The 23,927-nt window shown below is 36.0% G+C and overlaps 1 protein-coding gene across 1 annotated transcript; it reads right to left on the bottom strand.

Annotated features, from left to right (window-relative positions):
* Window positions 1-8,305: 8,305 nt before the first annotated feature.
* GCK72_013468 (uncharacterized protein) lies at window positions 8,306-10,075 on the bottom strand (the record flags this gene model as incomplete). Its single annotated transcript, XM_003093610.2, has 5 exons — window positions 8,306-8,371; window positions 8,421-8,855; window positions 8,906-9,460; window positions 9,506-9,590; window positions 9,801-10,075. The coding sequence occupies 5 exons, from the start codon at window positions 10,073-10,075 to the stop codon at window positions 8,306-8,308; spliced, it is 1,416 nt and encodes a 471-aa protein (XP_003093658.2).
* Window positions 10,076-23,927: the final 13,852 nt, after the last annotated feature.

Raw genomic sequence — 23,927 nt, 5'->3', positions numbered from 1 at the left:
GGGTAGCATGCTACCCCCACAACACTATACTGCATTTCTTCCCATCCAATTCAAATTTCAAGAAAAGATTCAAATTGAAAGACAGTCGGAAATACAATAAGTGTTCCTTCTGGGTAGCATGCTACCCCCACAACACTATACTGCATTTCTTCCCATCAGCCAATTCAAATTTCAAGAGAAGATTCAAATTGAAAGACAGTCGGAAATACAATAAGTGTTCCTTCTGGGTAGCATGCTACCCCCACAACACTATACTGCATTTCTTCCCATCAGCCAATTCAAATTTCAAGAAAAGATTCAAATTGAAAGACAGTCGGAAATACAATAAGTGTTCCTTCTGGGTAGCATGCTACCCCCACAACACTATACTGCATTTCTTCCCATCCAATTCAAATTTCAAGAAAAGATTCAAATTGAAAGACAGTCGGAAATACAATAAGTGTTCCTTCTGGGTAGCATGCTACCCCCACAACACTATACTGCATTTCTTCCCATCAGCCAATTCAAATTTCAAGAGAAGATTCAAATTGAAAGACAGTCGGAAATACAATAAGTGTTCCTTCTGGGTAGCATGCTACCCCCACAACACTATACTGCATTTCTTCCCATCAGCCAATTCAAATTTCAAGAGAAGATTCAGAATTAAAAGATTCAAATTGAAAGACAGTCGGAAATACAATAAGTTTTCCTTCTGGGTAGCATGCTACCCCCACAACACTATACTGCATTTCTTCCCATCAGCCAATTCAAATTTCAGGAAAAGATTCAGAATTAAAAGATTCAAATTGAAAGACAGTCGGAAATACAATAAGTGTTCCTTCTGGGTAGCATGCTACCCCCACAACACTATACTGCATTTCTTCCCATCAGCCAATTCAAATTTCAAGAGAAGATTCAGAATTAAAAGATTCAAATTGAAAGACAGTCGGAAATACAATACGTGTTCCTTCTGGGTAGCATGCTACCCCCACAACACTATACTGCATTTCTTCCCATCAGCCAATTCAAATTTCAAGAGAAGATTCAGAATTAAAAGATTCAAATTGAAAGACAGTCGGAAATACAATAAGTGTTCCTTCTGGGTAGCATGCTACCCCCACAACACTATACTGCATTTCTTCACATCAGCCAATTCAAATTTCAAGAGAAGATTCAGAATTAAAAGATTCAAATTGAAAGACAGTCGGAAATACAATACGTGTTCCTTCTGGGTAGCATGCTACCCCCACAACACTATACTGCATTTCTTCCCATCAGCCAATTCAAATTTCAAGAGAAGATTCAGAATTAAAAGATTCAAATTGAAAGACAGTCGGAAATACAATACGTGTTCCTTCTGGGTAGCATGCTACCCCCACAACACTATACTGCATTTCTTCCCATCAGCCAATTCAAATTTCAAGAGAAGATTCAGAATTAAAAGATTCAAATTGAAAGACAGTCGGAAATACAATAAGTGTTCCTTCTGGGTAGCATGCTACCCCCACAACACTATACTGCATTTCTTCCCATCAGCCAATTCAAATTTCAAGAGAAGATTCAGAATTAAAAGATTCAAATTGAAAGACAGTCGGAAATACAATACGTGTTCCTTCTGGGTAGCATGCTACCCCCACAACACTATACTGCATTTCTTCCCATCCAATTCAAATTTCAAGAAAAGATTCAAATTGAAAGACAGTCGGAAATACAATAAGTGTTCCTTCTGGGTAGCATGCTACCCCCACAACACTATACTGCATTTCTTCCCATCCAATTCAAATTTCAAGAAAAGATTCAAATTGAAAGACAGTCGGAAATACAATAAGTGTTCCTTCTGGGTAGCATGCTACCCCCACAACACTATACTGCATTTCTTCCCATCAGCCAATTCAAATTTCAAGAGAAGATTCAAATTGAAAGACAGTCGGAAATACAATAAGTGTTCCTTCTGGGTAGCATGCTACCCCCACAACACTATACTGCATTTCTTCCCATCAGCCAATTCAAATTTCAAGAGAAGATTCAAATTGAAAGACAGTCGGAAATACAATAAGTGTTCCTTCTGGGTAGCATGCTACCCCCACAACACTATACTGCATTTCTTCCCATCAGCCAATTCAAATTTCAAGAAAAGATTCAAATTGAAAGACAGTCGGAAATACAATAAGTGTTCCTTCTGGGTAGCATGCTACCCCCACAACACTATACTGCATTTCTTCCCATCAGCCAATTCAAATTTCAAGAGAAGATTCAGAATTAAAAGATTCAAATTGAAAGACAGTCGGAAATACAATAAGTTTTCCTTCTGGGTAGCATGCTACCCCCACAACACTATACTGCATTTCTTCCCATCAGCCAATTCAAATTTCAGGAAAAGATTCAGAATTAAAAGATTCAAATTGAAAGACAGTCGGAAATACAATAAGTGTTCCTTCTGGGTAGCATGCTACCCCCACAACACTATACTGCATTTCTTCCCATCAGCCAATTCAAATTTCAAGAGAAGATTCAGAATTAAAAGATTCAAATTGAAAGACAGTCGGAAATACAATACGTGTTCCTTCTGGGTAGCATGCTACCCCCACAACACTATACTGCATTTCTTCCCATCCAATTCAAATTTCAAGAAAAGATTCAAATTGAAAGACAGTCGGAAATACAATAAGTGTTCCTTCTGGGTAGCATGCTACCCCCACAACACTATACTGCATTTCTTCCCATCCAATTCAAATTTCAAGAAAAGATTCAAATTGAAAGACAGTCGGAAATACAATAAGTGTTCCTTCTGGGTAGCATGCTACCCCCACAACACTATACTGCATTTCTTCCCATCAGCCAATTCAAATTTCAAGAGAAGATTCAAATTGAAAGACAGTCGGAAATACAATAAGTGTTCCTTCTGGGTAGCATGCTACCCCCACAACACTATACTGCATTTCTTCCCATCAGCCAATTCAAATTTCAAGAGAAGATTCAAATTGAAAGACAGTCGGAAATACAATAAGTGTTCCTTCTGGGTAGCATGCTACCCCCACAACACTATACTGCATTTCTTCCCATCAGCCAATTCAAATTTCAAGAAAAGATTCAAATTGAAAGACAGTCGGAAATACAATAAGTGTTCCTTCTGGGTAGCATGCTACCCCCACAACACTATACTGCATTTCTTCCCATCAGCCAATTCAAATTTCAAGAGAAGATTCAGAATTAAAAGATTCAAATTGAAAGACAGTCGGAAATACAATAAGTTTTCCTTCTGGGTAGCATGCTACCCCCACAACACTATACTGCATTTCTTCCCATCAGCCAATTCAAATTTCAGGAAAAGATTCAGAATTAAAAGATTCAAATTGAAAGACAGTCGGAAATACAATAAGTGTTCCTTCTGGGTAGCATGCTACCCCCACAACACTATACTGCATTTCTTCCCATCAGCCAATTCAAATTTCAAGAGAAGATTCAGAATTAAAAGATTCAAATTGAAAGACAGTCGGAAATACAATACGTGTTCCTTCTGGGTAGCATGCTACCCCCACAACACTATACTGCATTTCTTCCCATCCAATTCAAATTTCAAGAAAAGATTCAAATTGAAAGACAGTCGGAAATACAATAAGTGTTCCTTCTGGGTAGCATGCTACCCCCACAACACTATACTGCATTTCTTCCCATCAGCCAATTCAAATTTCAAGAGAAGATTCAAATTGAAAGACAGTCGGAAATACAATAAGTGTTCCTTCTGGGTAGCATGCTACCCCCACAACACTATACTGCATTTCTTCCCATCAGCCAATTCAAATTTCAAGAGAAGATTCAGAATTAAAAGATTCAAATTGAAAGACAGTCGGAAATACAATAAGTTTTCCTTCTGGGTAGCATGCTACCCCCACAACACTATACTGCATTTCTTCCCATCAGCCAATTCAAATTTCAGGAAAAGATTCAGAATTAAAAGATTCAAATTGAAAGACAGTCGGAAATACAATAAGTGTTCCTTCTGGGTAGCATGCTACCCCCACAACACTATACTGCATTTCTTCCCATCAGCCAATTCAAATTTCAAGAGAAGATTCAAATTGAAAGACAGTCGGAAATACAATAAGTGTTCCTTCTGGGTAGCATGCTACCCCCACAACACTATACTGCATTTCTTCCCATCAGCCAATTCAAATTTCAAGAGAAGATTCAGAATTAAAAGATTCAAATTGAAAGACAGTCGGAAATACAATAAGTTTTCCTTCTGGGTAGCATGCTACCCCCACAACACTATACTGCATTTCTTCCCATCAGCCAATTCAAATTTCAGGAAAAGATTCAGAATTAAAAGATTCAAATTGAAAGACAGTCGGAAATACAATAAGTGTTCCTTCTGGGTAGCATGCTACCCCCACAACACTATACTGCATTTCTTCCCATCAGCCAATTCAAATTTCAAGAGAAGATTCAGAATTAAAAGATTCAAATTGAAAGACAGTCGGAAATACAATACGTGTTCCTTCTGGGTAGCATGCTACCCCCACAACACTATACTGCATTTCTTCCCATCAGCCAATTCAAATTTCAAGAGAAGATTCAAATTGAAAGACAGTCGGAAATACAATAAGTGTTCCTTCTGGGTAGCATGCTACCCCCACAACACTATACTGCATTTCTTCCCATCAGCCAATTCAAATTTCAAGAAAAGATTCAAATTGAAAGACAGTCGGAAATACAATAAGTGTTCCTTCTGGGTAGCATGCTACCCCCACAACACTATACTGCATTTCTTCCCATCAGCCAATTCAAATTTCAAGAGAAGATTCAGAATTAAAAGATTCAAATTGAAAGACAGTCGGAAATACAATAAGTTTTCCTTCTGGGTAGCATGCTACCCCCACAACACTATACTGCATTTCTTCCCATCAGCCAATTCAAATTTCAGGAAAAGATTCAGAATTAAAAGATTCAAATTGAAAGACAGTCGGAAATACAATAAGTGTTCCTTCTGGGTAGCATGCTACCCCCACAACACTATACTGCATTTCTTCCCATCAGCCAATTCAAATTTCAAGAGAAGATTCAGAATTAAAAGATTCAAATTGAAAGACAGTCGGAAATACAATACGTGTTCCTTCTGGGTAGCATGCTACCCCCACAACACTATACTGCATTTCTTCCCATCAGCCAATTCAAATTTCAAGAGAAGATTCAGAATTAAAAGATTCAAATTGAAAGACAGTCGGAAATACAATACGTGTTCCTTCTGGGTAGCATGCTACCCCCACAACACTATACTGCATTTCTTCCCATCAGCCAATTCAAATTTCAAGAGAAGATTCAAATTGAAAGACAGTCGGAAATACAATAAGTGTTCCTTCTGGGTAGCATGCTACCCCCACAACACTATTCTGCATTTCTTCCCATCAGCCAATTCAAATTTCAGGAAAAGATTCAGAATTAAAAGATTCAAATTGAAAGACAGTCGGAAATACAATACGTGTTCCTTCTGGGTCGCATGCTACCCCACAACACTATATTGCATTTCTTCCCATCAGCCAATTCAAATTTCAAGAGAAGTTCCGTCTTAAATTAGAAGACTGTCCGAGTCTCAGACTTACTTCGAAGCTGCCGGTGGCGTAAGACAGCTGGATGAAAAACGTGAGCAATATAGAAAACAGAAACAGAATTCCAATTTTTCTTGGATACCGTTAAAACAATGTGTTGGCAATAATTGAAGACACGTGTCGCTTCTCACGCGTGTTTCACGTTTGTTTTCCAAATAATTCACGCGTTTCTTCTGATGTTTGTCTTGAAGAAATAGATATATCACAGCACCCCGAAACGGGATACAGCGCTGAAAAATTTCAAACGTTCGCCGGGGAGCGCGTTTGCTATTTCAGTGCATTTTCAGAGGCACTTTTTTCAAAGTGCTATAACTTTTTATAGAGCGAATTAAAATAAATTCTGAGACCTAACTATTGTAGAGGATAAGCTGTTTTATCGATTTTTTATGATTTTAAATTTTTAAAAATGCTTAATCGCTGAGATCATTCGAGAGTTTTCGAAAAAACACTCAAAATTGCTTGTTTTTGGACGGATACCCTACTTTTTCAGAACTTTTTTGAATGAAAAAAACAAAAAAAGGCATGAATAACTGACATCATACCGAAAATTCGCGTAACATTAACACTAGGGGGATAAAACGCTGAAATTGCACAATTCGAGTATTCATGTCATAATTGCGTATTATAACCGAAATTTCTTAATTTTATTGTTGATCTAGATGTCTCAAAACATAGAAAATATTTTCAAAGCAGTTCAACAACTTCCCATTGAAAAAAACCCGTTTTTTTCAAAAATGTCATTTTCCAATTTTTGCATTCACTCTCAAAAAGAAGAAATGAAGGTTCCAGGTGTGATTTTTGAATCTATATCATCTTCTATTATACTGGATTACTCAATATGTCGAGATCCCTAGTACTTTTGCCGTGTATCACTTATTTTTCAATCAAAAACTGCTTTGACGGGTTTTAGGGTCTCATCAATGATTTTATGTTTCCTGTAACGATTTCTTTATTTTATAATCACTCAAATAGCCCAGAAACTTTTTTTCATTCAAAAAAGTTCTGAAAAAGTAGGGAATCCGTCCAAAAACAAGCAATTTTGAGTGTTTTTTCGAAAAATCTCGAATGATCTCAGCGATTAAGCATTTTTAAAAATTTTAAATCATAAAAAATCGATAAAACAGCTTATCCTCTACAATAGTTACTGTGAAAAAAATAAAGTTTGGCCGAGGATTTTCAAAAAAAATTTTCGCGCCCAAAACACTTTAGTGCATTTGTGAACTAAAGTGTTTTGGGCGCGAACATTTTTTTTGAAAATCCTTGGCCAAACTTTATTTTTTTCACAGTAGGTCTCAGAATTTATTTTAATTCGCTCTATAAAAAGTTATAGCACTTTGAAAAAAGTGCCTCTGAAAATGCACTGAAATAGCAAACGCGCTCCCCGGCGAACGTTTGAAATTTTTCAGCGCTGTATCCCGTTTCGGGGTGCTGTGTATATAGTATTTTTCACTATCGAATCAAGATTGTACATATGTGAAACATTTCAATTGACTCCGTCGACATCTGTTCACCGTCTTCATTCAATACTTCTCGTAGCTATTCATGCTCTCTGTGGAGATCAGGGGGAATCTGGAAAGAATACGCAAAGACAGCGGCATGTGACACTCTTCATTGTTACCTGGGTTCAAAAAAATCTATTTTGCTGGCATTGCAAGGAACGTTGCTCCGTTGTCGAACTTTGGCTGTTTCAATCACTTCGGATCATCTTTCGGCGTCTGAAAGAGAAAAGGAAAAGCCAATTTCATTGGTACCTGTAAAAATTATTTTCATATTTATTAAATGCTCACATTCGAAAATTGTAATTTCGGTTTACTGAGTTTTTTTGAAGAACAAGAAGGTTCAGAGAAAACGTTGTAACTGAATAACGTTGGATGACAAAAGAAACGATGATGGGAAACTAAAAAGTACACACAATAAGTTTCAATTTTTGACACTAATCGAGTACATCAATCAACTTCTGAAAAAATGATAACAGAAAAGTTGATGGAAAACTTAAACAACGAAAACTTGTAAATCGCAAATTACTGAAACTTCATCTGCTGCCAAAACTCTCGGCGTCTCTTGATTTCAAACACTCTCTCCGCGTCGTTCAATAGAGCGCGTATGCTCTTCTCAATCTCAGCTAGGCTTTTTCCTTCGAATTCTGTTATCAATGACACCATCTGTATCTCTTTTACGTGTCTTTTTTAAAATTATTTTTCGTCTTTTCAAATTTTTGAATTCGACTTAACGGCAAACTCCGAATTGAGAAAAAGGTTCCAGTGATCAAAACTCACATCATAACGACTAGAAGTTTTCTTTGAACACAGGTAACAATGAAGTCTGTCACATGCCGCTGTCTTTGAGTATTCTTTTCAGGCTTTTCTTGCTCCAAAGCAAAATCGAAATCCGATGAGGTCCTCGTAACTACGAATTAAGAACGACAACTAAATTACACAGTATGTAAGTATACGAACAAAATTCAATAAATATTAAAAATGAAAAAAGAACAATATAATGCAGAAACATAGGCTAGGATCATTTGTAAATGGAGGAGATTCTGCAAGTTTTTGATACGGGTTTTTGACACGAAAACGAGGGAGGCGGAAGAAGAGAGAATCTGTTACTGATTGATAGTGAGAAGAACAAAGAGAAAAAGAGTCAATGAATTGGAAATCAATGAGCTAGAGGATTATAATATTCGACTAGACAAAATAAGAGGGAAGCATTGACTTCATTTCCTATCGATTCTTGTTCACATCTTCCCTGATCTCCGCAAGCAAATCTTTTCCCGGGCCTGTCAACGCCTGAAATGACATATTATTTCCTTATTTTCAGATTTATCGATTTGGTTACCAGTTCCATGTGTGCCAAGATGATAGGATTGTTCACTACCGACTTCATTTTCTTCCTGTCTTTCAATATTTCGACTAATGACGTGGAAGGACGTGTTTTGAATAGTGCAAATTCCTTGGAAATGAGCATACGCTTGAGCACTCCCTTCACATCTATGTCATGCCAACAGAAATGGCTTGAATCGATTTTTTCGATCTCTCCGAAAAGTGTCTGCCATTCGGAATTTCTGATTTTTTGATTTATCAGTGCCACTTCTTCTTTCGAGTCGACATGGAAGTGAGCGATGTGCCGATTCTCCGATGCAATCGGAAGTTTTTGGATATTGGAAATCCGGGCTGTATGTATTCCCATTCCTCTTAGCATAACTTTCAGTTCATTCTGGTACGATGCTGAACGTGTAGTGAAGTTAATAAGGACAAAGTTACGCGAGGATAGCTGAAATAAAATGATGTATTTTACAGAAACTCTCCTGGAACTGTTCAAACCATCTGTTTTGGCCGTTTCTCGACTGGAACTGAAGTCTCAGCTTGTTTTCGTTTTCCAATGGAAGATGGAACACTTTGAAGACCAGTGGTGAGTAAGACGGGCCCGGTTGGTATTTCCGAAATTTTTTTCAGACTTGAAGAAATTCCATACCCATCAGCAAGTGAACTTTCTGGAACCACTCGATTGGTGTGTTCAGACGGCGTTTTTGATGAGTTCTCAGCTCCTTCTTCATCGTTTTCTCCAACTTCTCTTTGTTTCTCTTCATTTTCCGAATTGAAGAAGGCGTAACAACGCTCGACATGTTCTGGATCGACGTCCTCACCGTCCGATGGAAGATAATCCAAAGTTGGAGCTGATGGTTTTACATGACGAGCGCTGCCACACTTATCGACTGTTTTACTTGATTTTATTCTCAAGCTCGCTGAAGTCTCCTGGGAAGATTTTTCCGATTCCTCGGAGGTATTGGGATCATCTGCTTCCGGCACCATATGAGAAACGAATATTGTAGTGTGCCCGGCTCCCACAAGGGTTGAATCTTGGAGCCTTACAGTCGTCTGAAGACAAACTTAATATTTTTGCTATTTTCAGATCCTAGTCACCTGCAGTTGGAAGGTCTGACCATATACTTGACGGACTCGGGCGCTTATTCTTATGTAATCTCCGGAAAACGTGACTTCGTGGCGGCTGAAAAATGTAATTTTCTACAACAAAAACTGCCGTTCTCAAGAAAAACTTTTTTGATTATTACTTTTTTCCCAAAAAAAGAAGAGAGTCTACTACTGATGAGGCCACGCTCTCTTTTTGTTTCTTTGAATTTTTTATTTCAAAAATTGCAATCACAGGTCTAGTAGAAAGTGTGCCGAAACCTGGTTTTTTATATTTTTTCTAACTTACAAAAAATAGGTGGAAGGGATATGGATCTGTCCAGCTTTTGATTCATCTCCATTTAGCGACCACGTGGTACGAGTGACAATCTCCACCAAATGTCTCAATACCAACTCGACTGGAACTGTGTCTCTCAAATCCGAAAACGGAAAACGTACCACGAGACGACGAAATCCTGCATACTCAATGCATTTCATCTCAAATCTTGCTGTGTATAAATCAACTCCAAGACGAGAAAGTTCTGCTTTAGCCAGGACTGAATATCGAGATGACGTAAGTGCCATATTGGGTCCAGAAAGTAAGAAAATTCTGAAAATTCATGTTTCAGGTGAAGAAGTGGAAAAACAAGAATCGACCCAATGACGAGAAACATTTCAAATGGAAAAGAAGAGCGTTTGCGCGAAAGAGATGTTGTCAAGAAATACGAAGAAAACAGTCTGAAATTCAAAATTTTCGATGATGTTGGAATTCTAGAATTCTGGAATTCTGGAACTCTAGTATGATCCGATCATTGAAAAACTTGGAGAAGCTTTGAAAAATATCATATTTGGATCCATAATGTAGCAAAAAAACCAACAAAAAAATCCAAAAAAAACAGGTCATGAGAAAAAACAAGTTGGAGAAATCCACCTGGATTTTCACGTCGAGGTCACGTTTTTAATTGAACACATTGTATTTTTTTGGAGGGAACGTGAAATTAATATTTCACGTTTTTATTCATTATTTTCTGTTCAGACGTGATTTGGATTTCTTTCTTGTAGAACGTTATTTTTTTATTTGAATATCTGAATAGAATGGACTGCAGACATTTGAAGGCGACTCATCGATATAAATGCATACAGATCAGACAATATCCGAAAAAATACTTTTAAAAAAGAGAAAAGTTTATTCTCCAACAAAACTCTAATCAATACAAAAATGAAATATATCTGATGTCATTTAGTTCTGGTTTCTTCTATTGTAACACTCATTTTCAGACAGTATCCAATAGCTTTGTGCCATCTTCATCCACATTTTTGACAATTCGAGTGAAAAGTCCACACATCATCACGAATACTGTAACAAGAGTGGAGGAGTAGAAACCTGGAAATCGGTTTTCATTATAAAGTTCGAAAATTCTGTGTAACCTTTGAAAAATAACAGATGTGCAAATGAAATCATGAAAATACAGTACCAAATCGATGGATCAAGAACTGCAAAGGGAAGGGAACAGACTAGAAGAACAGCGAAGAACGTTATGTAATCTGAAATGAACATCCACATTTTTTCTGGTTACCTGAACTCTTACCGTATTCAATAATATCTGGAATCGATTCGCTGTAATAGCAGAGAATAAATCCAGTTGAAGAAACAAGAAAAGCAGAAAAGAAAAGGTGAAAGTTCTCATGGAAAGAATTGGAAAGTTCGGTTTGTGTCATGTTTGAAATATTTGTGGAAACGAAACATGGAGCGAGAATTAGTAAACATTCGAAAGCAAGTGGGTGAGCTACAGCTGGATAAACAGTTTACAGTTCGAAGAACCAGAAAGTTCGAGAGTCAATTCAGATAAAAATGTAAACCTTGGTGAATAGACTGGTGTAACTATTACAAATATTGCATTTTCATATTCACGGTTTATCAAGTCTCGGTATAGCACAGCTACAAAAACCATATTCAACATCTGACTCCACCCCTCCTTCTTATTATTCCCAAAAAGTCATTTGTTCTTCTTCTTCTTCATCATCTTTTCCAGATATGAACCTTCTCGGAAAAACATGTTTCTCTTCTTTTTCTATATCTCTTTTCATTCGTATATCTTTCCACAAATGCACGACGCCAATTCATGCATTAGAATCTTTGTCTGACACACCGCCAAAAACTTTCTCTGGAATTTCTCATTTTCTCGTTTTTTGGAATTTGTTATTGTTGAAATGGAATATGGACATCAGAGGATCCGATTTCTAATTCTAAGAGAAAGAAGTAGCTAGAAATTTTTATTTATTTTGAAGTTGAAATCCAGACGTATCCTAAGAGATCAACTTTTTGGAAGCCTGGAATAGTAAATTCTAATTCTAAGAATTCGAGAATATTCAGGACAGAAATAGCCTAACTATATTTGCTTTATGATACCACCGGCTTTGAGAATCTTACGCAGAAAACCAATCCGAAATGTTTTCGCTTTTTGACTCATCGAAATACATAAGTAAGATTCCGAATTTTAAAACAGTGAAAACAAGTTTTTTTTCCGTGAATGTCATTGACGATGTCGTCTTGAAAAATCTCGTTTTGGTACATGACAGTTATGACTTTGGAAAATTCTGATTTGGTGGAGTACCAATTTTCTGGCTGGCACATACCCAAATTTTTTCCAGTTTCCTGATCATTATAAGTCGAGATGAGAACAGTTTATTCAGTCCATTTAGCTGCTCAAACTTCTGACCTCGCCTCAGACCCAACTAGTTTCCAAATCATTCCACAATTCTCCCCATACCCATCCACCCTCTTCTGATGTTTGAAAATTGGTTATCCGATTATCCGTAATCAAGTTGTTTGTTCGTATGGCTTCTCCACTTTTAACCTCTTCGATCATAAACTTTTTCTCATCTTCTTAGTCATAAGTCCTCCTAATCATTCTTTCAGCAATCTCTTCTTCACATTCTCACGAAATCATTCTCGAAGAAACAGCTGCTGAAAAATCAACATGATAAGGTAACACTCTTTTGTTTTTCCTTCTTTATTCTTCTTATATTCCCAGACGAAACAAAAATCAAATGCTCTAATTGTTGGGTTTTAGCTCCCATTGGTGTCTGCTGAAAGGAGAAAAAGACTCTCTAAAAAGACAAAAACATGACAATTATTCATGAAAAGCGGTGTCCCAAATCGAATTAGCACCAAATCTTCAATTGATATCCCCCTTATTTCTTTTCTTTTCCAATGCTTCTAGAATCCAAAAAATGAATCTCATTGTCAGATTTCTCTTAACTTCTCGAAAGTCTATTTTCTTACTGTAGCTCCATTTCAAAGCTCCAAAATCATGTTGTTTTTCAAAACGAACCGACTCAAAATTCTAGATTTCTTCTTCTTAAAAAAAGAAATCGTGATCGCGTGATGAGAGATTTCAGTTGAAAATAACAGAGAAGAAACGCGGGAAAAAGACTGAAAAAGCACCATGACAGCTGGAAAGAAGAAGAAAAAAAAGCGACAGCCGTTTACATGCATGTCCTTATTTAGTGAGAAAAGAGAGGGTGTCTAGAGCAGGTATTTTTATTTCCACGTATCGCTCAAGACTCCCAGAATAGTAAAGTGATTTCCCTGGATTTTGGATCCAAATTTTTTTGTGAGTGCGAAATTCTGCCTTGGAATTGGTGACTTGATAGTTTTCTTAAACCATTTTTATGGGATACGTGCAAATTTGAAAACTAGTTTTCAGATTGTCAGAGAGTTGATTTCATAGGGATTCTGAACCGAATTCCAAACATTTTGTGTCAAGGCTCAGAATCTCCACGAAGTAATATTTTCTTTTATATAAATTTCTCCTGAATACGTAGTTTCAAGATGACACCACGGTTTTCCACTTCTCGGCAGAGTTATCACATTGATGCCACATCAATCCGAATTTTTTCAAATTTCGAATTTTCGCCGTTTCAAATAATTATTTTATTTCTAATATCCGATTTGATAACAATGTAGCTGGTCTTTGCCCCGTGAACTTCTATTTCTTTCCACTTTCTCAATTCCATCACTACAGAAAATTCCATGAAATGCCACTATGATTCATTCGAATAAATCACTCCCCCTGACTCACCTAATACTCTCAAATTAATATTTTCTATTTTAGTATCTTCTTTTTCTTTTCCTTTTTCTTTCTAGACTTTCGATTGTAGTTCATATTCAAGTTTATAAATTATTTATAGAAAATTCAAAGATTTTCAAGAGATTTCTGACCGGATAGAGTCTTCTCATGTTTCCGGTTTTCGGGAAGAGAAGAAACCAAAGTTTCTTTTGAATTATTTCATGGGCAAGAAAATGAAGACAGATTGACAAATGAATAGTTAGGTTATTTGAAGAGAATTATTTGAATCAGGTTATTTTTTTAAATGATAAAGCATCCCTTCATAAAAAAATGAATCCACATTTTTGAAAATGATGATCGTGTAGATGTTTCAGTTATCAGAATTCTCGAAGAGAGATTCATTAGAAATTCTCATCCAACTTTCATCTTTATCATCATCTTTCCAATTCACACGTTTTGCACCAATCACCATGTGAACTTGTCTCTCTTGATGCCTGAAGTCTACCCATACCGAATCGAGAATAAGTTTTGAAAAGCATTCTCAATTTCATTTATCATGAGTGATAGTGTTCTATGCTCCAAATTAGTTTTTTTCAATCTAAAAACTATTTGTTTGAGAATAAATTAAACCTGGTAGACAGAGAGTTTTTGATTTCCGGTCATCAAAGGACAAAGATTTTCAGGGCTTCGAGCATTCAAGAAGTCAGAAAATAAGTTCATCGTGTGACTTTTTGATTTTGATTTTGAGCAATTTGTACTTACTTTTGAGGACAGTTTTCACAAATAACAGATTGCTCTCGATAGCTCATTTCAACCAAATAACAGTTCTAAAACAGAGACTATTGTGTTACGCCTGAAAAGATCAATTACAGACTTTACAAGTTTACCTCTCCAATATTTTATATACTAGTACATACATTCTGTACTTCTTTTCTCAAAGACATTCGATAGAAAGTTCCCTGTTTTTCATGTTTCACCTTGTCTTGAAATCCACCTGCAGACCACCCGAATTTCAGAACAAGTCGTCCACTTTTTCGACGATCTTTGTTTAAAATGAAATTGAAATCATGGAAAAGTCAATGTTCACTAATTCAAGGTACTTCAATTTATTACTTTTCAAAACTTTTCTGTTTCGAGACATTCTGAAATCACCAGAAAACTAGGCGAAGTGGTTAATGATAGTCATCAAACTCACATATCAATATATGTTTCATTTTGAAATGTCTATCTGAATTCTTCATGACTTCATTCTGAACAGTCTCGGGTTTGGCTCCTCACCCACTTCAAGCAATACCAGACTTCCCATTGAATATTTTACAAAGCATGAATAGATCAAAGAAGTGATCGTCATTGATTTTAGAATTTTCGAGATGTTGATATTTGAAAATTCTTGAACACTACCAAGTATGGTAATTGAGAGTGCTTCTACTGATATTTTCTTCGTAAATAGACCAATCGACAATCAAACAAAAACTGAAGAGTCACTTAAATTTCAGTTTTGAAACGGGATATTTCCAATTATCTATTTTCTTCACTCAAAAATAGATTGAAAATTCCTGTTCTAAATTGAGAATCTCTCCAAATCTTTCTCATGACTCCTTCCTTCCCCATTTTTGAAATATGATCTGCATTGCTTCCTGCTCTCAAATTATAGCCAATCATCCCCGTCCCCTCTATAATTTTCCCTGTGTTTCTCATTTTCAGACGCCTTTCTCTCCTCCTAATATCATCCTTCCTCTTCCTCATTTTCAGAGATCTTTGTTGAAAATTTTCGAGGTGGAGTGGTTGAGTGAAAAGGGATGATAAGTGAAAAGCAGAGGAGAAAAAAAGGCTCAAAAACTTTGGAACTCGTAGTTTTTTCAGCTGTTTCTTCTTTTTTCTTTTTATTACTCACTGTGTGTCGTGACTCGACATCTCCCTCCCTCTCTTTCTCTTCCCTTTTCGTGTTTCTCCTACACTTCTCAATTAATTTTTAATTTATAATTCACCATCGTTTCCTTCCAGAAGTTCAGAGTTCTGAATGACGTGGATCCTCTTCTAAGATGAAACATTCTAGAATAAGGAGGCATTTGTCTAGAAGGTGACATTTAGTATCCACACTTTGATGATGAGTAACATTTCCCGAGAGACAATGCGTCAACATCAAACTTTATACTACGATATCCATTATAATCATTTTCCATTTTAAAGTGTCTAGTGCTAAAGAGAAGTAATTATTACGAAGAGTATTACGAGGAAATGTAGAAATGGTCAGAAGTTATTAGAAGAGAGAATACGTCATTGTTGACTGACCGGTAGGTGGCTTAAGGATGAGTTCGTAATTGCTATTTTATTGAATTCTGGAAGTTTTCAGTGGAAAACAGGAAGTTTTTGGGTATAAAAAAGTTTCATTAGTCGAAAGATTGGACAGTAGAATTCACATTTTCAACTGTTTCAAAAAATATAGAAAGCTTCAGTATTTCTCGCTCTATACTTCCATTTAGGAAAACTATAGCATTATTCCATTTTAAATGGGATTAATCAAAAACATGGAGGAAATTTCAAGTTCTAGGAGGGTTTGGATGATTCCATCTTTGCCGATTTGCTCCCAAAATTATTTACATTTTCATCTTTTGCTGTTTCTAATAGTTACAAAATTTTCCTATATATTTCTTCAAATGCTGCTTTACATGATTTTTTTCTCTCCCCTTCAGTAGATCTCAATCGTAATATTCTTGTTTATCTTCCCACTCCGTTCCTAAAGTTCATACTTCCCTCCTCCACTACCACCACCACTTCCCCCTATTTTCACCCCAAAAAACTCATCAATGTCCCAAAAAAAGCATTTTTAAAAGGAGAAAAAGTAAGAACTAATGAATTTCAAGTACTTTCCCATAGCACTTCTTGTTTCCCGTTTTGGAAACTTTTGTCTCATTCCGAATTCTGACTTTTCAATATTCAATGAGAAGAAGAGAAAACAGGAAGACTTAGAACTGAAAATGGTAAGTAAACTTTAGTGATTCCATTTGCTTTTGTTTGAGAATTTGAGAATTTTGATTTATTGTTCCACTTTGTTTTCACCGCTTCTGCCCAAAAAAACAGATGACTCTGATTCTGAACAGAAATCCCTGAATCAGCATTTTGAGAAAGAGAAAAAGAAGGAGAAGAGACTAATTCAGGGTGTTCTTTTGCTCGTTTCCCCTCCCTGAAATTACTAAATTACTCGTGTTCTAATCCTTTTTCAGTGGCGTGTGCAGTCAGTCTCGGGGGAAACGAAAGGAGGGAAACGTTGCTTTTTTTCACTTTTAAATACATTTTTGTTGCACGTTTTCATACCTTTTTCTTACAAATTCATCGATTTGTCAAGAGACGTGAAAGGGGGTTTGAAATGTCTGAGACTTTCCAGAACCTGAAAATTTGAAACCAAGAAATTCTGAAAACATGGTAGCACTTCTTACAGTAACAAGTGGTAGAACATTTTTCAAAAACATGTTGTGACATTTCATAAAACTCTCATTTGTACAATTTTGCGATAAACTGGAACCCCGGTTAATCCTCTAACGCTCAATTGGCTCACACTTGAAGAGAACTCCAGATTCCGGATTTCGAATTCCGAAATCTTAAAATTTTGATATTTATTGTATTTGATTCGTGTAGGTCTGGTAGTGAGTTGCGACAGAGCCCTCGGTCCATCTGTCCGATGAAAATCTAGAATCTGTTTCAATTACTCTATTTCAGTCATAATAGAAGTTGATTGAATAATACTCACTGCATTCATTCAACTTCATAAGAAAACTGAAACAGTGATTTTATTTCTGATTTTCCCTTTTACTTCTCCCAACCTTTATACTCTCTCCATAGTTTGAAACATTATATTTTGTTGATGTTTTTGTTTTCTTCACTCTCTTTTCATTCACCTTTTTCATTTCTAATTCCACCCTTCACCTAGTTAAAAATATTCAAATTTTATGTGAATGTTACTTATAACTTTGTCATAAATTATCGCCCATTTCTCTTCCTCGAAAACTTCTTCTTCTTGAGAATTTCTAATGATGACGTGGAATTAGAATATTGAGAAACTTGATTAAGACAAAGTGAAGTACTCTTTTTTCTATTGTGCGGGTGAGAATAAATGTTTCGATGGTCTGGCTGAAATGAATAACTCAGAACTCAGAAAATTTCCATTTTTACGAATTGCAAAAGGAATAATTCACAATTGTGCTTTGATTCGTTTTTGCAATAATTTATCTTGTTGGCATTCTTGGAAATAGCTTTTTATGTCGTTTCCTCGTCGAAGAAGTCTCGAAAGAAATTTATTCATTTCTACTCTTTTTTATGTAATCTTGAAAAGTTGGTGGTTTTGATTTCAATTACATATGTGATTCATTTTTGAAATTAAAGAAAATTCTTTGAAAAAAACAAAAGTGACTCAAGATGTGATGATAACAATAAATTATCTGAAAATCAGCATGGACGAAAAACAAAAATTTAGAAATTCATTTTCACTGATTCATTGTGTTCTTATTAAAACGAATTGTGGTATTTTATGATCGAAGATTTGTTAACGTTTCTTAGAGAATTGTACGAAGAGTAGCCGGAAAGCGTTAAGATTTATCCGTGAGAAATTAAGACGGAGGAGTACGGTTTTCAAACTGCATACCACCGAAATGCCTATTACAGATGACGTTCAGAAAGTTATTGTAAGTAGACTCAAAAACTAATAAACCCGAGGAACCCCTTTCACTTCCAGTCAAGACAAACAACAAGTTCTTGAACTTTTATTTCCATTTCCCGTAATATCAGTACATATTCAATCGCCAGATCTAATCATCTAGGGGCAATCCGATTTTTTTTCGGAAAAATATTTTCGGAAAATTGAGTATATAAACGGCTTCATTTTTTCGTGACGCCTCAAGCCATCCTCCTCATTTTTTTAAAGAAAAACCCTTGAAAACCTATTCTCCGAATTATTTCGTCTTCTCTCTTGTTTTTTCTTTGAATAATTCATAAATTTATGACAGAAAAGTGCGACAAGTGACACTCCGATCATTTCATTTCTACTTTGTTCTCTTGTTTTGTGGGCATGTTCGATTTTTGGAAAAAAAAGAAAACTAGGATAGGCTATGATTAAAATGACAAATTCTAGTGGCATTTGGTTGGTTTGTTAGAAAATTGGTGTTAGTCAGAATTTAGATAAAATCTAACATCAGAATCTAAAATTACAGTTTAGACCTCTTTTAAGAAAATTACTGGATATTGAGAAGTTTTGTCAAAATATCCTTTCACGCAGTTGGTAAAACAACAAAAATATGCTCAGCTCAGGTCTCTCAAACCTCGAGCCAAACTGTTTTTAGAAAGAAATTATTTCGGAAAATGATCGACCTTCATCTTGAAATAAAGTTTCCTCGTGGAAACTCGTGCGTTCTTTTTTTGACCTTACGGCTTCCAGAAGCCTTACCACTGACATCAGGCCACCTAGATGAGTTATTTATGTGATTTCAAAAAATCATGGATTCTTAAATTCCACTTCAACCCGTTTTTTCTTTTACAGATAATTGCTTCCCTCCTCTCTTTTCAAATTCTAGATTCTGAAGCTTGATATTCTGCTCTGTGTCAGCATGTTCCAAATCGTTTCCTAGCTTTCCCCACCTGCTTATTAGGATCTCCGTTGTAAGCTGATTTTCAGTCAGATTTATTTTCCTTAAATCTCGCTTCCTTTACTCCCTCTTTTCAGTTTTTTTTCACATCAACGCCTACATTTTCAGAATTTTTTTATTAGATTTATTTTTCAATTTTATATGTTGGTCTATATGTCTGATTTCCATGATTAAAACACATAAAACTATGAAAAATTCAATGTTTTATAGGAGAGTAACAACGGCTCCATCGGCGGAGAGAGAAGTCGATTAGTTCAACTTCAACTCAGTCAATTCACAATGTCGATGGTCAATACACGTGTCGAGGCGTCCGATCTTGTGGTGAGTAGAGAATTTGCGACTGAATGGTATATTGGATAATTACAAAAGTTTTCTCATTTCATTGAAGCAGTGTCCTTGTTTATCTTTCTGAAAACCTCATTAAAATTTTTTGGGACAAAACTGGGTTACTACTAAATTCTAAAAAGCGTACAAACAAATGAAATATCCTTGAAACCGTTTCTCTTTGAGTTTCAAGATTTTGGTGTCTATTAGGGCGTTTCAAAAGTTTTTGTACTTTTTCTATCATAAAATTTTTAAAAATGAGAAAGAAGTTCTTCAGTTATTTATTGGTCTTGAGTACTGATTATATCTTGCCAACGTTTTGGTAGTTGGGCGATTCCGTCCGCGTAGAACTCTGGCGGCCGCAAGCTGAAAACCTGATAGAAAAAGTGCAAAGATTTTTGAAATACCATAATAAATGAAACTAGTTTTCTACCAGAACTATTCCCTTAACATTCAATATTTATTAAGATCCTTCTTTTCTCTTCTAAACGATTTCTTAAAACTGGCACTTTTAGACCAGACTGACCTTTCTAATCTCTCTAGTTTCATCTCTACGTCTAGTCTGAAAATAAGGATTCCCTAGAGTTACGTGCATACTTTTAAAGTGCTTTTCTTATTCATTTGATCGGATTGAATATTTAGAACTGCTACGATATAAGTAGAATTCCACTGTCTGATGTTTCAAATCAAAGTTTAATGAAACCGAAAATAATTCTCCTAATCCAATGAGGAAGTGACTGGAATCCTATCTATGAAATTCGCAACTCCCAGAAAGATCACGATGTCGTAGAAACCAAGTATTAATCAAATCTGTCAGACCAACTTATTCTGGTTTTGTAGAAAACTTAAGCATCCTGATCTATTAGTCTAATGACTCAAGAAGAAAAGAATCCTGGCTACTCTATGTCTTCATCTTGTCAGAAGAAGAAAAAGAAACCTTTCTCTTTCATTGGAAGAGGAAAAAGGAGAATATCTCATCGGTCTGAGACCAGTCATCCTTGCCTTCTCCTTCTAAATTATTCAAACTCTCATGATGCGAAGAAGAAGAAGAACTTGACTTGTATTTGTCGGAAGAATTCTATTGATATTCTGTCGCCGTTTCTCGCCTTCTAGAAGCTTCTTCTTTTTTCTTTTTTTACATATTGAACTTTGTCCTTTTTCTTTGTTTTGAGAAGTTCTGGTATTCCGGAGTCCTGATGTTCTTGTGAATTTCACTCAAAGTTTTTCTGTTTCAAGAACTCGATACATTTTGTTTTTTTTTGCTTTGTGTATTCAATCTAAGTGTTGAGGAGATGGCATAACATATCAATTGCTAATCAGACACATCTGGAAACCACACATTTCCAAACTGAGACATCTCAAAATCTTGAAGCTTTAGAACTGAGCAAATGTGATTAAAATGGATGACCCAAATCAGGAAATTACATGTTTCTACACGTAAGCACCAAGAAACTTTTTGAATTTCCAATTGATCAGTTTAAAAAGATTCCGGTTTCGAATTGACTAAATTTTTAGATGTGTCCGAGCATTCTTGTCAACCGGGCCGAAACGGGCCGACACGGGCCGGATCATAACTTGCGTCAAAATGAATATTATGAGCTGAAAAATATACCAAAATGTAGATCTCGACGAGCTCTATGTCCGTGACCTACTACGGGCCGGATGGCTATTCGTTAATGTGCCGCGGGCCGGGCTAGAATGGCTTTTTTGGCCATTTTCGCGTTTTTTGGCACTTTTTCCCGGCCCGCGGCACATTAACGAATAGCCATCCGGCCCGTAGTAGGTCACGGACATAGAACTCGTCGAGATCTACATTTTGGTTTATTTTTCAGCTCATAATATTCATTTTGACGCGAGTTACGAGCCGGCCCGTGTCGGCCCGTTTCGGCCCGTTGACAAGTATGTGTCCGAGAAATATCACTGTTGATGTTTTTCTTAATCACAAATTCAAAGATCTGATTTTTGAAAGTCTACTCCAGACCAGTTCCCGGATTTTCATTTTCTGATTTCACCTGTTCTCTTTTCCTCCCCCAACTTCAAATGCCTTGATTTCAAAGATTATTATTTGGCCCTTTCTTTTTTATTTTATTTCAAAAATCTTCCGATTGTTCCCTCATTTCCACCCACTAAATCCATAGAACAGTGGAAAGTGGAGACTCTTTTCTCTCCTTTTCTCATCTCATCGAACACAAACATGACCCCTCCAAAAGGAAATGAAATTTGTGCCGGAAATTGCAGAGAGAAATTGGATTTTGAGCTCATTTTTCAAAAGGTTTTTCTACTTGAAAAAGAGAGTTCCATTTCTTAACATTTCCGTTTTGGAATATGATCGCTGAGGCGGTTTTTTGATGAGATGAACAACTTAAACATTCCGATTTTCGAGTAGATTTCAGTGGGGAAAGAGAGAAAAAGGTTTCGATTTGCGTCAGTCGAATGTGTGTTTTTTCTGAGATTTTTCATCTTAATATTTGCTGCTTCGAAAGTCTAAAAATTCTGATGAATCTGATGTCACTTCTTCGAAATTAAAATCGAGTTTTCTGTTCCAAGAAAATATTATTGTCTTATTATTGTAGGAATTTTTGGAATGCTGATCTCGTGGTGTTCCTGAGAATTTTAAAATCAGATTTCTCAAAAAGAAACCCTTTGTAATATTCCAATAAAACGGATATCGTGGTTTCAGTTAGAGAAGTTGAACTTGTGAATCAGCTCTGTCGGACATTTTGTCCGTTGGCCTATGACCTCATTTCTGAATGTTCCAGATAAGTATGTCCCCATACTTCCTTTTAGAGAATCAATTCCTTGACTCGCGAATCCAAAAAAGCGTACGATCAACCAAAGAGTTCGTCTGAGTGTTCCTTGAACTCTTCTGATCCTTTTCTAAATTTCTCAAAACACGAAAAAACATCCGCCTTCCTGGTAAAACTTTCAACAAATTAGTAGTATTAGTCGCCGCCATTTCATCCTCAAATCCAATCATTTTTTCGTCAAAAAGCTAATCCGATGCCAACTTCTCCGAATTTCAGACATCAGCCATATTTTTTATTTCTCTTTTTTTCAGCCAGATTCATATTCATTCCAATTCACTTAATTTTTAGAATTGTCATTTTCAGACCCCATTCTCTCCCCTGTTCCTATTCTTTATAATTTTATTTTCAGGCGCTAAAAAACATGCTCCGCCAATCGGATAGTACTCGAATGCTGCAAGAAATGCGGAGAAAATTGATGCAATTGCACACGTCACAGGTCAGTTTCTCATCCACTTTCAGACGTTAAATAGAAAGTTTCAGTCGATTTTCAGTCATCTGGAAGTCCGGTTGTTTTGAAACAATAGAAAGAACATTTATTTGTTTTTTAGAAAAATAGGAAAAGAGGAAGAAAAGCAAAAAAGTTATTTTGTTTTATTTTCATTTTATCCACTTCGAATTTCCAATTAAAAGATTGGGATTGCGAGATAATAACCCGTCGTCTCCATCACTATTTCTGCACGTTTTTTAGAGGTTATTCCGAGAAAAAAACTCTATGTTTCATGATGTCATTATCTAATTGAGTGCATAGATACTGTATTTCAAGACGTAGACCTTTTGAATGTTATATAATTTCCTAAGATATTAGTGCCGTTCAATTAGAGATTTTTGAATTCATGAAAAAAATAGTGACCTTGAGCTACACTGTAGACAGGGATGGTGATAGTTTTAGAATAATTTCGATCCCCATTCTGGTACTTTCGATATGTTTTCTCTGTTTCATAAAATCCTCCAACATCTTTAAATTTTCTACTGTTCCAAACTCTCCAGAAACTTGCTTCTATGTACATTCATAGTTCGGCAAGCAGCAAAATCGCAAATCTGAAAAAGCGACAAACTCTGAATGTATTCTTGGTAACCTCTCTCTCCACTAATCGTATAATATTTCCTGTCATCCATCATCATTTTCCTCAATTTTCTGCACTTTTCATCCTCAGATTTCTCTTTTTTTCTACCACCAGAAGTTTTATCTCCTTGTTTTCTTTTTTTTTCAGTTCGTCATCTGTTTTTTCTTCCGAAAAAACCTGTCAGTTTTCACACCTGGAAATGAGAAGAGTGATGAATGAAAAAGAGAAAAAGAAGTATGTGACATTTTCAGATGAAATGAAATTTGATAGTTTTTAGTGAGTTCTCCTTCTCCGAGTTTTTCGGTGTCTCACAGGAAAAAGAACTGGAAAATATAGAATTTTTCTTCCGGATCTTTCCGTTTTTCTTCGGATGAAACCCTTTATAAGAAATTGTCAAGAATTTTCGCATCAAAAAGTTCGTCTTCACTTTCTTTTTGAAGTCTTGTCACTCAAAACCGGATTCGCTCGTCTTTTTGTTTGGAATAATTCAAAAGTATGAAATGGAGTTTCGAAAACTTTTTGTGTTTTGTTTG

This window comes from Caenorhabditis remanei, chromosome IV (genome assembly GCF_010183535.1).
Source record: "Caenorhabditis remanei strain PX506 chromosome IV, whole genome shotgun sequence".
NCBI classification, from domain to species: domain Eukaryota; kingdom Metazoa; phylum Nematoda; class Chromadorea; order Rhabditida; family Rhabditidae; genus Caenorhabditis; species Caenorhabditis remanei.
Note: the sequence above shows the minus strand (reverse complement) of the source record. Positions and strands in the feature narration are given on the sequence as shown.